The 16,683-nt window shown below is 31.5% G+C and overlaps 2 protein-coding genes across 2 annotated transcripts; both read left to right on the plus strand.

The window, feature by feature from the left end:
- The first annotated feature begins 10,159 nt into the window (after positions 1-10,159).
- LOC11432458 (14 kDa proline-rich protein DC2.15) lies at positions 10,160-11,089 on the plus strand. The gene has a single exon (XM_003603314.4). The coding sequence runs from the start codon at positions 10,216-10,218 to the stop codon at positions 10,606-10,608; it is 393 nt and encodes a 130-aa protein (XP_003603362.1). The 5' UTR covers positions 10,160-10,215; the 3' UTR covers positions 10,609-11,089.
- Positions 11,090-12,359: 1,270 nt separating this feature from the next.
- LOC11426763 (pEARLI1-like lipid transfer protein 1) lies at positions 12,360-13,250 on the plus strand. The gene has a single exon (XM_003603315.4). It carries the CDS (start codon positions 12,495-12,497, stop codon positions 12,882-12,884), a length of 390 nt encoding a protein of 129 aa, XP_003603363.1. The 5' UTR covers positions 12,360-12,494; the 3' UTR covers positions 12,885-13,250.
- The last annotated feature ends 3,433 nt before the right edge of the window (positions 13,251-16,683 follow it).

Below are 16,683 nucleotides of genomic sequence, written 5' to 3' on the forward strand. Positions count from 1 at the left end.
ACGTATCTAATTTATTTTAAATTGTTTTCCTCGCCGTTTGTACAAAAATGTTTATGATTTATTTTTGTTCTAGGCATTATTTAAACATATTAAAAATATTATTTATAAAAAAAAATTTATAAGAGTATTTTATAGTACTTTTTTTTAAAAAATATATATAATTTTTAATACAGGCCGGCCCGTTAAGCCCGTGGCCCGTGTAGAGCCGGGCTCGGGTAGCATATTTCAAGCCCGTTTTTCAACCGGACTTTTTGACCAAGCCCGATAAAGCCTGAAGCCCGTTAGGACCGGGCCTAAATGGGCTGGGCTGCCCGTTTTGACAGCTCTAGTGGTTATGACCAAAGAATGGTTAATAAAAGTAATTTACTTTCTTAGAAGTTAACTGCATTAGACAGTTCTCAATAAAAAAAAAAAAAGCACTACACCGTTGTAATCTTAGTGGGTTAAAAAAAATGATGGTTGATTAAAGTGGTGATCTTCGTAAGAAAACAATTTAAGCTATAATCAATGATTTTTTGACAACTGAGTTGTAATCAATGATGAAGAGGCAAGACACCTTTTGAATTTTGTGGTATAGACGAGGGTCGTGATAATCGGTATTTCCGGAGCACGGGTTAATAAGTCAAATATAGTAATATTTGTATTAAATACTTAAATAATGATCTAAAAAGGATAATACTTGCATTTAAAATTGTGAAATCAATGCTTAAAAAGTACTTCCTCCATTCCTTTTCTTTTGATGTTTTAGAACTTAAACTTCATTCTAAAAATTTTGATGTTTTAGAATTTTTAATACTTTTTATCCAATTTTACCCTCGTTGAAAAACACACTCTAATAATTAAATAAGTTGGAACTATTGACTTATCACAATTGAATTAAAAAAGGGTTAAAAAATTTAGAAGGAGTACAATTGCCGAGGAGTAGTAATCTGAAATAATAAGAATTACTTCAACTACCCATGCACTATTTAAAACTCACCATCAAGGAGTAAGTAAGGGTATTTTAGTATAAACCATACAATTATTTCTATAATTTAATGATTCCTTAATATGTGTGCAATCACCTAAAACATCAAAAAAAAAAAAAAAAGGAATGGAGGGAGTATCTTTTTTTTTTACTTAAAATTTTCTCTTTTTGTTTTCTTAACTAGTGCCCTGGAAGCACCGGTTAGCATTACCTTATAGAAATATATCGTCTTGTTAACGAATGTCTCTCGAGCACTCTTGAAACATTTTAATTAAAAAAATTATCCATTAAAAAGGTTAATTGTTTTAATTTCTAATACATTGAATACAACGTACAACTATCATAATAATTTACCATTTAAAGGTCTTAAAACCGCTAGGGGTCACTTGTTGACATTTCTCATAATTATATTATACTAGTTTTTTTTGTCAACAACATGCTCTATCTGTCTGAATATATAAGTGCTCATTTGACTAAAAATTTGTTCCTGCATATAAGTTTATTAGATACATTTATTGTTTCTTTTCCAAATAAACCCTTAACCAATACCACTAAGTGCTTTCTAAAAAGTCCAAATTTACTACACACATACAAAAGGCATTTTAGGATTCATGCATAAAATAAACACATTAATTACACTATCAACTTTTTTTAATAAAAGTGAAGAAAAAAAAATACAATAGGTGTTTATATTAAAGGAGAGAGATTATTATACTAATTCTAGGTGTGTTGTCAATAGCTATCTTTTATTAAAAAAAAATAATAAGGAAAATGAAATTTTATCAGTAACATTGACATTGATGATCATATAACAATTTCATCTTCAATTCGTGATAAGTCGAACATGCTCTCCCGATATACTAACGTTTCATTTTTATGAATATACCTTGGAATTTCAACTTTTAATAGAGCTCACAAGAAAGTTGGTTTTAATTATTTGATTGAGAAAATTGAGAAGAAGTTGCATGATGAAAGGCAAAACAACTCTCTATTGCATTTATCTAAAGAAGTTTTTCAACCATCCTTGATTATCATACGATGTCCATGAAAATTCCAATAAGTTACATGCATGAGGTTGAAAAAATCCAGAGAGGTTTAATATGGGGTGATGGTGAAGAAGATAAAAAAAAAAAAACATATGATTAATTGGAATATTGTTACTCTCCCTAAGAGTTTAGAAGGTTCAGGTCTTGTGCAGATCACAACCTATGAATCATGCGTACATTATGAAGTTTGGTTGGTTCTTGATGGTGGGTGAGAGTGAGACCAAAATCTAGAGTCCAAGTTCTTTGTGCTAAATATAGGAGAGGGGGCAGAATTGAGGACGGACAAGTCGTCATTTAGCAAATGTTTAGCTTAAAATAAAAAGCATTTGATTTGGGGTATTTGGCGATGAACAAAATGTTAACTTTTGAGATGATATATGTCTTTATGTATTTAGTTCTACCGTAGCTTGTCCATAAAATGCAATCTAAGTTACCCTCGAGTGTAGGTAGGTAGTGGGAGTGATGTTCATTTAGGGCATTGGAGAAATCTCAAAGTCCCTTCCTAGTGAATATTAAATGGTTGCCTTACCCTACAGGTCTCTTCCTTTTTTGGTCCGTTTTAAATTCCCTTCCTAGTGGACCTCTTCAATATTAGTGGGCCTTGGACCATTATAGATCCACGGGCCTTTTCTGTTCAATCAACTGAAACCTAAGACCCCCTTAATTAGCTGGAAAAATACCTAATAATTGTAGCATGAAAGACCTTAAACCATACGACATCAATAATTAATATTACACTACAGTAATAATAATAATTTGTGGGAAAAATAAAGTTAATCTACCAGTAATTCTAGAAATAGTTACTTTACTTATTATTATTATTATTTTATAAAAAAATGGAGAAAAATACATTAATATTTCACTATATATACAAAATCTCAAATTGTAGCTGCTAAATGAATTCTTGAAATCCTCTCAAGAAAAGAAAAATGACTGAAATATCTACGAAGGTATAGCCGTATCTGAGGCAAGGCGAGGAGGATGACAGCCGTATCTGAGGCAAGGCGAGGAGGATGACAGTCCTAAACTCCAAAGATTAAATACAAAATCAGGGCCCAACAAAAAAAAACAAGGGTTCATTAGGTCAAAAAAATTGCTTAAATTCTAAAGAGAGGCGCGATTGTTAATAATGAGTTCATTTTTTTGTTGACCCAGTTATAATTTATTGTTATGGTATAATGTTTTCGCAAAAACATGCATCTGCTAATAAAAAAAGGAAAAGAAAAAAAGAGCATTAGAATTAACAAAATCACAAAAAGGATAACTTAAATTTGTTAGTAAATGAGTAGAAGAGTCTTAAAACAATGATGAAAGTAGAAGAAGATAACCTTGAACATTCTAATGAAAATTTGAATGATGACAATCTCATCGATGACCATGATATTATTCTTGATGCCTCAAATATCAATGTAGGCATCGATGACCACTTCATCCTTCCTTTTGATATTTACGATCATAGAAGTTGGATATTCTTGATGCTAAAATCAAAGACATTTTAATTGAAAAGGGCCTATTAGGAAATTGAATCTCACTTTTTCTATCGAAGATTTTCAAAGGTTATCATTATTGAAAAATTAGTTGAGAATGTCACGAGAAAGGTTGAATGGTCTATCCATTTTATGTATTGATGTAGACATATTACTAGTGACTTTGCATCTAAAAATACATGTAAGAATTTTTTTGTATGAGAATTTGAATATGAATAAAAACTCTTTTTTTTTATTTTTATGAATTTTAATGTTTTTGTTAGATAATATATTAACGTAGTAAAATTTATCATTTTCAAGCAAATTATTTCCACACTTTAAAAATTTTAACTTTTTATGTAATCATTATTTAGAATTCAAATCGTAGGTTCGTCATAGACCAACAAAATCTCAGAAACGGTCTAGTACGATTGTTTGACAAAACAATGGAATAAAGTTTGATTTTGGTGCGTTTGTTGTCAAAAAATGGTCTTTCATATTTCAATCTAAGATGTGAGCATAGAGTGTATGGATTATACAAGGATGTTGACCTCGTTATCTAGTGCAATACGAGCGTTGATGTTGCATGCGACGTGTAAATTATACGAAACGAGGCATGTGCTATTGGATTAGATTTCAATTATTTCATGCCAGCTTGGTAGTGGTCGTGAAAACAAGACAAATAATTCATTTGATTAATTGGCTGGAAATGTATAGCTAACAATTCCATCTCTATCTCCTATTGGTGTAGTTTTCAATTTTCTGTTTGTTGTACACATTTTAAAAATGAAATCTAATTTCAATGTTGAGTTTTTATTTTCATTTGAATTTAGTTTCAGTTTTTTTTTTTGTTTTAAGTTGAATATTATATTTACCTTATCTCACTATGGCTCAATATATAAAAAAATTGAGAAATTTTTACATAAACTCTTACCCAATACATTATTTTTACATCCAACTAGTTAAGATTTAACACCTCATTAAAATAATAAAAAAAATTAATATAAAAAAAAATCATTACTTTTAATATTTCTCTCCCCTTTTTTCACTTTCTTTAATCGACAAGAACCACCCACCACCATTTATGTTTCCATTTCCTTAATTAAAATCACACTTTTTTAAAGTTAACAACATGTGTCATCTTTTTATTGGTTAGGTGTAAGAATGATGTGTTGAGTGAGAGTATCTAAAAATATCTCAAAAAAATTAAACATTACCTCAAAAAAAAATTAAAACATAAAAATATTTCTAATGACAGAAATAATATCCTAGAAAACAGTAAACAATAGTACTTATGTTAACATTAAAGGCCCGTTTGATTTGGATTTTTTAAACCAAAAAGTCACTTTTATTACATTTATTGTGCCTGTTTCAGATTAAAAAAAAAAACATTTTGTTAAAAAATTATTATTAGCCTCAAAATAAAAAGATACTTCTAGTAGCTTTTCCAAAATTTATTTATTTTCTAAAAATAAAGAACTAAAGTGTAAGAATTTCAAATTTTTTAAAAAATGATGTTTATTAGTAAACAAATGGAAATTAGCTTAAGTTTTTTTTTCAAAATTCCTATAAAAAAAATCTCTTGATTTTTTTAAAACAAAATCTTTTTTTTAAGCAAAAATAAATACATCCTTAATATTACAAATTTGCTTTGTGTTGGATTATCAATCTGGCTAAAATATGGTTTTGGTCCCTGCAAATATGCCTCGTTTTGGTTTTAGTCCCTGTAAAAAAAAATTGTTGTTTTTGGTCCCTGCAAAATATTATTTTTTTGGAAATAGTCCCTGCAGGGACTATTTCCAAAAACAAAATATTTTGCAGGGACCTTTTACAAAATCAAAAGATTTTGCAGGGACTATTTCTCTAATAAATGGTTCAGTCATCATGTGCCACGTGTGCAAATTATCACAAAAGTGAAGCCAGGGACCAAAACCAAAATGAGACATATTTGCAGGGACCAAAAACAACAAAAAAAATTTGCAGGGACTAAAACCAAAACGAGACATATTTACAGGGACCAAAACCATATTTTATCCTATCAATCTTTATGGAGCAGCTATTAAGAGGACTAACAATACTCATGATTTCTCAAACCTATGATGATTGTCAGAAATAACGACAAACGACTGTTAAAGTGATGGTTGAAAATCAAACGACCACAACAATTAAATGAGATGGACATAATGATGGTTAGAGTTGTGACTAATGTTGATATGAGGGGTGATTGGTGGTGGCAAAAGTCAAGAATTACATGTGACTTTGAAATTTAAGTGAAAATGGTTTTTAAATAAAATACAAACAAACAAACATCAAGATTGTAACAAAAGAAAAAAAGCAAACATCAAGTATCCGAGATATATCTAAGCATTCATGAAGAATAGTAGTATATTATAACTTAATCAAGTTCAATGTCAAAAATCTTCATGAGATTGAGAGTCAATCTCACGAAAGTAGCTTAATATCCTCAATGATATTTATTATTTTATTTGTAGAATCACACAATTGGTAAAAGATATGGTGGAAAAGTACAAATAAACCTTTTTTTTTTTTTTTTTTTTTTTAAGGATGTACTAAGTCGTTTTTGGTAAGTATAGAAAAGAGCATTTGATAATAGACTATTACTTTTCCCACCCTATGCCTTTCCACCCGCGCCTTATTTTTTTTTTCAATTTTACCCCTAGTCCGGATTTCGTTTTCCGGATTGCATTGTTAGAATTTTGCAGATGTTTCCGGATTTGAAAATCCGGAATAATGTTTTACCAGAACTTTTGCAATTTTAATTTTCAAAATTCGTAAAATAAAATGCAAATAAAATAAAAAACAGAAATAAAAAGACACAAACATAAAAACAACTCATTTTATTAATATATGAACAATACATTACAATAATTTTCAAGCTTTTTAAGCTTATTACATAAGATGCTAAATCTATTTCTACTCTTAACTTATTACATAAGCAATACTGGTGGCTCCAGCCACCGGTAGAGAGGAAAGACGGGGGTGGGGGGGGAGGAAAGAAGACGGCAGGGAAGAAGAAACCAATGTTGTCTGATAGGGCATACCAGTAGCTTTGGTGTTGGTGGGGAGACATAGGGGGCACATGGACCTCTAGGGAACAAGAAACCATAATGGTCAACATGACACCTAGGCAAACCAACCTCACACCCAGACTGACCCCTTTCCTATTGACCGATCATATGACCCCTGATGGATTTCCAAAGAGGCCTCTTTCTATGAAAGGCCAACGATGGAAACACATCGTTGTAGAGGAGAAGAGGAGAAAAAAGAAGGTGTGCAAAATATTTGAGGAAATGAACCATATTTATAGCGGAGGGGGATTAAAAAAACATCAGGAAACCATCAATTCAAGTCAAAAAAGTGTAAAAACACGTTTTTCAACTTGACCACCGTCAAAAACGTTTGAAAAACGTTTTCTTTGTGGTGCAGACCACCGACCAAAAGCTTCTGGTGTAATCCGGAATACACATATATTTCAGAATATATATTTCGAAAACATATCATGTTGGGGTGAACAAAGGGAAACTTGAGACTTTGAGTATGGTGAGGGTTGGTTCGGATTTTAGAATCCGTATTTATTCAACATTGGATTATTTTGTGTGTCCCACATGCACCGACAATTTTTTGTGGTCTACAACGCCCACATACCTCTATAAATTGGGGTCCTTGTTTTCATTACAAGTAAACTACATCAGACAAAAAAGCGTGAAATTCCCTGGCTTTGATCCGAACACCAAGCTAGCGGCAGTATACTACAACGGTGGAACACCACCCCATCTGTTTAGGATTCAAGACGATGTCACCCTCTCCGAGCTTAAGGATGAGCTGGATCAAATCAACCGTCAACTCAACCACAAAGACACGAGGAGGGTGGTCGGAGTTGAATATCGATGTTCGTTGTCCGACTCAACCGGATCTCTTCGCTTCAGCCAGATGAAACTCAAGAACAACGACGACGTGCGAACCATGTTCTCTGTCTTTGGTTAGCACAGTACAAGAGGATCGATCGAGCTGGACGTTTCGTTGGTTATATCTGCTGAACAAATTCTGGAAAGTTTGCACCGGACCAGGAACTACGAAGAGATCCGGGCTCTGCTGGAGGGACCAGAGGAGGAAGAAGTTAGTTTAGATGATCCGTGATAATGTGCTATGTTTTACTTAATCGCGTGTTTTATGTTGTTTTAATTGAGTGTTAGTTATGTGTTGTTGAATTAAGTTGTTGCATTATGTTTTGAATAATATATATATTATTTAAACTTTCATTATGTTTTAATTTACGTCAAATATATTCATTTATTCGATAAAATAACCAAAGATATGCTTTTCGGATTACCAAATCCGGACTTGCCTAGGGCGTATGTGTGTTCTGGAAAACGAAATCTAGAATACCTCAGCATAGGATTCTTTTGTATGGACCACATTGCACCAAGAGTTTATGTGGTCCGCAACATCCAAGGACCTCTATAAATACATCCTCTCCGGTTTTCAACTTCAACACCATCAAAACACACAAACACAACAAAGAAAACCATGCAAATTTTTGTCATTAAGCTGAGGATCTTCCCCACGTTGTCGCAAATATATGAGTTAGCTCTCTATTTGACGGCGTGATGAAGATCTTCTCCATGCTGTCAAAGATACAAACAATCATACCAAAGAGACCATGCAAATTTTTGTCATTGTGCTAAGGATCTTTCTCATGCTGTTTTAAATATACAGATCTTTATATAAAAGCATGATGAAGATCCTCATCATGTTGTCAAAAATATATAGATACTCCTTGATGCCTCCTTGATACACAGATAACTCAAAAATATCAAGAGGTTGCTATGAGTTAGATCTTGCTGTCTGCCAGATGAATATGTCATTTGGCAAGGCAGCAACATCTAACTCAAAGAAATCCTCTTGAAAACACATTCCCAAAAGATTCATCATTTATGTTATTATGGTTTTTTTAACTGTTTATTTTCTCATGTTGCTTCAATTTATATTATGTACCTTTATTCTATTTTTTTCCCAAGGCATTTGCAACGAAAACGATCCAAACAAAAGGGTCTGATGCAGTTCGGACTTTAAAATTCGGAATAGCTTCATGCATTCCGGATTATAAAATCCAGAAACCCTCAGTAACATTTTGGCCGGTGACGTTTCACCAAAGGTTATGCCGGTTAGTGGAGTTTTAATACGTTTTTTTGGACGGTTTTGAATGAAAAACAAGTTTTCCTTGACTTCCAAATTACCTATGACTTGTTTTAGGCTATAAAAAGGCTTGAATCTTCAACATTTTCCTTCATTCTTCTTCACCCTCCTTTCTTACATTTTCTTCAAAAAAAATTAGTTTTTCAGGTAGATTTTAGGAGTGTTAGTGGTGTCATGGTCATTGTTGACCGCTCATACGACCCCTGCAATTGCATTGCAGCTTATGCGGGGGTCGTATAACGGTCAACAGAGACCCTTGACATCAAAGAAAGACACAAAATATTCATATCGTATTTGTCCGAATTATATATTCCGAAAACAATAACAATCTGGTCCGGATTACGTAATTCAGACCAAGGATATTTATGGAATTTTTGCAGGGCGCACGAGAATTTATCAAGGTGAGAAAAGTAATAGTTTTGATAATATGATTAGACCATATTGTTTTTTTTAACAAGTATATTTGTTGTTTTTACAACATGATTAGACCATATTTGCTTATTTTTAAAAATTGAAGAATGAAAATTACCCCTAAAAGTTATTTAGAGGCCAAAATCTGTAAATTCAAGTTAGATGATCGAAAAATACCACTAGAGAATCAGTCACAAATGGTTGATATGCAAGGTATATGAGTACCAAATTTGATTTCTACTCATAAAACATGACAACTAATAAAACTATTGAGCTGTTGTTTTTATTCATTAAGAACAAAAAAAGAATAACTGAAAGAAAAAAAAAAACTCAAAATCAATCAACTATATAGGAGAATCAATCAACTTATAATAGACGAAAACAATCATTGCACGAGTTCCATATTTAGCTGGACAGTCGATCAATAGCTCATAATGTTTTTTTTAATTGGTAAAAGCTCAAAATGTGAAATACATTTTATAAAAAAAAAAATGTTAAAATACATTAGAATGATACGAAGAGATGGCAAAGATTGAGTTAATATTAAAAAAATGATTAAATTTCAAAGTTGCTCACTAAAATAGTAAAATTATAGATTGTATAAAGCAGGCTCTCATATTACTCTACTATTTGCATCTATTAATTTTGTATATTCAACAAGTGAAATTAAGTGGAATAATTTTTTCACCTTTTTTGTTCACATGCACATAAGCCAAAGCTGCCCCTTTCATGAGAGGAACAAAACAATCTAATAGTACGTAAATTTGTGATTGTTGGGCATTCTCATGATCATAGCCTTGAAAATATTATCACTTCCCAGCGGAATGTGAACCTTTGGTGTGATAGTAAATAAAGCTAGTCCACATATTGAAGCAACATAACACCTTCCTGATTTTGAATTTATCACTATTGGGTCATATAGAGATAATAGCAAATGAGAAAAAGACACATAATCAACCAAAATACCAAATGGAAACATCATTACACTATTCACTCACTTCCACTCAATTAAGATTTCTTATGTGCACCTTACAACATTTTTTTGCCTATAAAAAAGGTTCACTCATTCACCTGAATAACACATACATTTAATTTGTAAACTATAGTCATGGCTTCCAACAAATTCTCTGCCTTGATTTTAGTGCTTTCTCTTCTTGCCTACTCAACATTCACTGAAGCTAATTGTCCACCATCACCAAAGCCAACACCTTCACCTACTCCTGTTCCACCTTCACCCAAAGGTCAATGCCCTAAGGATACCTTAAAGCTAGGGGTTTGTGCTGATCTTTTAGGGTTGGTTAATGTTGTTATTGGAAATCCTCCTTCAGGTAGTAAATGTTGTGCATTGATTAAGGGTTTGGCTGATTTGGAGGCTGCACTTTGTCTTTGCACTGCACTTAAGGCTAACGTGCTTGGGATCAACCTGAATGTGCCTATCACTCTCAGCTTGCTCCTTAGTGCATGTCAAAAAACCGTCCCTCCTGGTTTCCAATGTCCCTAAGGATTCCAATTAGGTTGTGTCTCATTGTTGAATAAGTATGTATGTGCACTAATAGTTGTTTCTATACGAGGCAAATCGTTAACAACACACTTTCTAATACTTTCTCTGTAACATTTTTTATGTTATTGGTTGAAATTCATGAGTTACATTCACATTGAAAATTACATGACACGTCTAAATTAATAAAACATGCATGAATTTCAACCAATAAAACAAAGTTTTGCAAAGAAATGAAAGAGTGTGTTGTTAACACGTCCATTGTCATTGTCATTGTCATTGTCATTGTTTTATGTAGTTTGTTAATGTGTAGTCTGTCCAAACATTCATCTGTGTAGATTTCTTAACGTGTTTTGGTCAAATTAATAATTTGGCAAGCTTGTATTCATTAATATATTGTGAAATACTATGTTTGTTTGTCAAGTCCAAATGTTACGTGCGTTGAGGAGCACAATAATTTATAAATACAATTTCATGATCGCTATATGTTCTACTAGAGCTTCATGTTTTACTAATTGGCTTAGAAGAAAATATTTTAATACTTAGAATTTTCATTTGTAAACTCTAGGCAGTTAAAATTGTATCCAAAAAAAGCAAAAATTCTGAGCATTTCAACTAAAATAATAGAAAGGTCATTCTTTTAAAGGCGAAGTGTTTGCAACTTAAAGAATAATGTCACTTTGTAAATCAAGCAACGAGTTTCCCATATGAAACTTAAGGGTATGTAATATATGTTTAGGTTGATGGTATAAGGTGGAATAAAGTGTAATAAAACTGATCTCCATAACATTTATTTCTAGGTTTTTTCTAGATTACCTTTGAAGAATGGTGGGTAATTTACCCACCAACCAATAAAAATGAGCAATTTGTTGGTGGGGTCAAGATAGTTCATGGATACCACTTAAAAATGTGCTTATGTGGCTAATGTGTATTGGTTGGGGTAAATTACTCATCATTCTTCCATGGGTACCCTAGTTGTCACCTTATTTCTAAAATCTAGGCAACTTATTTCATTCAGCTCTATTTCACCAATTTAAGCATACCATAGAGGAAGCCGCAATCAATCAATCAGTCAAACACTAACCGCGTGATTTGGCTTCACCATGACAAAAAATAATTTTTAACTAATAGATTTTGTTATATTGATTTTGGTTAAAAGTTAGTTGAAAGTGAACTAAATTATGTTTGGATATATCTACCTAAAGTGAGTTGAGCGGTAAATTTAAATATAAAAAACATTTGGAGTTCAAAGCTACAAATTTTAGTGTTAAATAAGAATAAATTTTGAAAGAAATCTCAATTCAAATCGATATCAATATTCAAATATGTCAAAATCAATTTTAAATGTCTGAAATCCTTATATTCCCCGAAACCAAAAAACACCCTAGATGCATGTTTGTTTCCAATGAAAATGGCCATGGAAAGCGTGAATGGCAAGCTAAACCAAATTCAAAACATACAAAATCATGCAATTTTCCGCATGAGAAAAAAATATGGGACATCAATTTCTATGGGTGACTTTTTTGAGTGTCGTGCGTGTCCTACAAACATGTTCTTTTACAACTGACTTAAGAGATTTTAACTATGTTATCTAAAGTTACAGTGTTAAATTCTTCACACTCATTTCATGTAGATAAAATGGTGGGTGGGAGAGAGAGATAATAACAAATGAAAAAAAGGCACATAATCATCCAAAATATTACAACTCATTTTTTCATAAGCTTACAAAAGTACCAACTGGAAACGTTATCACAAATTCACTCACTTCCACTCAATTAGATTTCTAGGGTGCACCTTCCAATTTTTGTTGCCTTTAAAATAGGTTCACTCATTCAACTCTCAATCAACACAAATATTGCTACATTTAATTTGTAAAGTAAACTATAGTCATGGCTTCCAACACCAAATTATTCTCAGCCACCATTTTAGTACTTTCTCTCCTTGCTTACTCAACATTTACTGAGGCTAAGGGTTCATGCTCACCATCACCAAAGCCAAAGCCAAAACCTTCACCCCAAGGTCACTGCCCCAAAGATACCTTAAAGTTAGGGGTTTGTGCTGATGTTTTAGGACTGGTTAATGTTGTTGTTGGAAATCCTGCTTCAGGTAGTAATTGTTGTGCAATAATCAAAGGTTTGGCTGATTTGGATGCTGCACTTTGTCTTTGCACTGCAATTAAGGCCAATGTGCTTGGAATAAACTTGAACGTACCTCTCACCCTCACCTGGATCCTTGGTGCTTGTCAAAAAACAATCCCTCCTGGTTTTCAATGTGCCTAAGGATTCAAATTAGGTTGTATCTCATTGTTTCCTAAGTATGTACGTGCACTATAAGTGTGTGGTTATGTATTATTTCTCTTTGGTAATTGTTGTTAACACTATTTAACACTTTCTTTGTAACATATTCTTTATTATTGGTTGAAATTTATGGGATACACCGTCACTCACTATGTTATAACTTATAACTCATGTGAATTTCAACCAATAAAAAATAGCATTGAAAAAGAAGTGTTAAGACTGTGTTAATAATATTTTTTTATTTTGTAAACTAATCCATTTTATTTTATTATTGTATTTTGTGTAATTGTTAAGATGTGGTTTGTTCAAATATTTATTTGTGTGGATTTCTCACATTGTTTGGCTAAATCAGCTCATTTTTTGTGCTTGTATTTTCGTCACGAATTCTAGTATTCTTGCTCATTTTCCATGAGGTTATGTGGGCTGAGCAGTGCAACATTTTTAAATTTATAAATCCAATTTCTCATGAACTTGGATACTTACAAAGCAATGTTTTTTAGCTGATCGATCGATATAGTATATTATATAGAACTTAATTTTCATTTGTCTAACTAACTTAGAAGAAAATATTATAAAAATAATTCTACAAACAGACCATAAAAATTTGGTTATGCCAAAAATGACCAACTTATGTGAAACGAAATAAAATTTCCAATGCATCCAAAACTCATTTTCTCATCTTCCAATGTAAAAAGTATTTATAAGGGGTAAAACTAAAACAAGTCAGCTTAAAAGTAAGTCAATTATTTTTTGACAATTTTTTTTTGCAAATACATCACTTAATATGGATTTTTTTCTACAAACTTTTTTTTGGTACAACTTTTTTTGACAAACTTAATCTGGAATTTAGAACTAAACCATGATCAAATATTATAATATAAAACTACTATTTACCACGATCAAATGTCTCGCGAATGACTCACGATTCCAAAATAACCAATTAAACTTTTTCCTTTTCAGAGAACACGCTTGAGAAGTTGAGAAACATTGGTAACTTGTGGGATATATAGCAACACCCATTGTCACATTCTCTTTGTGATGCTTTCTTGATGACATTTCTCCGGACAAATATCATTTGCAAGTTGCCAGTAAAGAGAATGAATGAAAGATACAAATAAATGAATATAAGTTGTTTTAGAAGTTCTTGGGCTCCAACGAAAGAAGTTATCCACACCTCATAAAAATTAAAAAGTGAAAGAAGTTATCTATGGTTATGCAAATAATTGTATCCGGGAAGCTTGGATTCTAGGGATATAATTTACTTCTCTGTTTGGTTTTTTTATTATATGTATAGAGAGCGGGAAATGTTTTAGCCTACTCCTTGGCAAAATTTGCAACTTCAAACAATAAAGGTTTAAGTGTTAATGAACTATAAAAATAACAAATTATTTAGAACAACTTTAGTTTTTTTTTCCTAGTCGAAAGAAAGAAGATTTTAATAAATTGATGACTTAATACATTGTTCCCTTAACTTATTTTTTATTTTCAGTTTGGTCTCATGACTATAAAGTGTCTTAACTTGGTCTCATAACTCTACTGTTGTTTACCATTCTGGCCATCTCGGTTAGTTTTTCACCTTAAACGTCTAAGGTGAATCAACTTTATGGGTGGTCCACCATAGACCTTATTAATCTTTTATTTTTAACCGTTTGATTTTTTTTTAAATGTAGATCGTTGGATCATGAAGGAGTCTATTGTAGCTTATAATGAAGCACAAACACCTAATTTTTTCCCTCCATCTCTTCCCTATCTTTCTTCTTCATCCCCAAATAAAACTCCCTTTCATCTTTATTCATCATCTTGGAAAGAAAAAAAACAAGAAAAAAAAACTCTAATTCATTATTTTTAATTAATTCATCTTTAAATCACTAATAAACTCTCAAATCAATCTCATTAATTGTTGATGAACACTCATTAATTGTTACGATCCAAATTTTCACCAACACATGTTATGGGTTACTTCTCTCATGCCTTCACCTCACACTACCATACACATACACATACGATTAGAATAAATTACTCCTTGCTAATGTTGGTTCTCATTAGGAAACCAAAATCATAAAAAATTAATTTTGTCCCAAATTAATCTACCCATTAACCCAAAATTCCTCCTTCACCCTCCCTAAAATCTTTACTCCACAAAACCCAACTTCCTCAACAACACACAATCATGACCAACCTTGTTTTTGTGTTTTTATCTCTAGGTTATTCAAAATTTAATTTTGAGTTATTATTTCGGAGATTGATGAAGATAGAAATCAGAAGCATGAAATTGATGAAGATTTTGATGTTGATGTTGTTGTTGCTATTGTAGAAAATGTTGTTGTTGATGACAGAATTGTTGTTGTTGAAATTGAGATTGGGTGTTTGTGGTTGTTGAAAAGGTTGATATTGTTGTTGATGATGAAGAAAAAATGGTTGTTTGTTTTTGTTGAAAATAGAGGATTTGAGGATATTTTTGCTTACACAAATGGCCATTAAGGAAGAGTGAGTAAAAGAAGAGAAGAAGAGAGATTCTTTTTTGTGAGAAGAAAACATATATGGAGAGAGAGAGGGAAATAATTTTTTAAATGATTTTGCTTTATTATTTATGGATTTGTGTTGCTAGAATTTTTTGTTTGTTTTACGTATGAAGTTAGGAGATGAAGAGTTTGATGATTTTTAATTTTAATTTTTAGGAAATTCAATAGAAATAATCATATGTTGTGAGTTCATTGTATATTTGTGCGCTGTCCAAATCCAGCCATCAATCACCAATATTAAATGAAATGTGGACAAGGGGCTAATGATTTTTGAAAAAACTAACAGAGATGATCAAAATAGTAAACGGTAGAAGATTTATCGGACCATATTGAGACAATTTATAGTTAAAGGACCAAAATGAAAACAAAAAATAAGTCAAAGGATTAAATGATGTATTAAGCCTAAATTGATTGATAAGACTTTATTTAGTTCGTGGTCAAAGTCCAAATTACTAATTTTAATTTTTTTGGAATCTGAAGGGTTGGGAAAAAAAGACTTTATGTTTAGGCTCTTTTGAATATTGATTTTTTCAAGATATTTCCTTTTTCAGACAGATCTCTTTCTATTCCAAAAACATCAGTTATTTATGAAAATTACAATTCAGACTTAATTTTCTATATACAATATTCTAACGTTTATAAATCAATGCAACTTCGATTTATATATGTCTCCCTTAACTTTAAGTATAGAATATCCTAATGTTTATAATGCAATGCAACTTCGATTTATAAGTCTCCTTTATTTTGGTTCATGTATTTAATGTGTTATTTCAATCCTCAAAAATATTTGTGTGGATTGCTATCATTAATTAGTGTAAATTTAACATTAGTAGTGCATTCATATTATGTTAAGGAAACTAAAAAATGAAATTATAGTAGTTATTGCATTGAAAATTGTGTAATTAATCATAAAAAATAAAAAATTTCCTTTTTTAATAATAACTTTCTTTTCTGGTATCCTTAATCAGTGTCAGGGGCACCGATTAGCATGACTCTTATGTTATTCAATTCAATTTGCCACTCGTGAGGATTCAAGCAAAACAACAAATTGAAATTGGTACAAAAATAAAACTTATTAAGTTTATTTAGTGTTGAATCATTTTTTTTTTTTTGCTCTTTTATTCATTAATTACATAGAAAATACATTTTTTATAAAGGATAGAAAATACATATTAAACTAATAACTTTTAATTGTGTTGAAATTGTAGGCTACATAAGAGTATTCAACTACTTCATAAAGAAATTCACAAAATCAAGTT

This window comes from Medicago truncatula, chromosome 3 (genome assembly GCF_003473485.1).
Source record: "Medicago truncatula cultivar Jemalong A17 chromosome 3, MtrunA17r5.0-ANR, whole genome shotgun sequence".
In the NCBI taxonomy this organism is placed as follows: Eukaryota; Viridiplantae; Streptophyta; class Magnoliopsida; order Fabales; family Fabaceae; genus Medicago; species Medicago truncatula.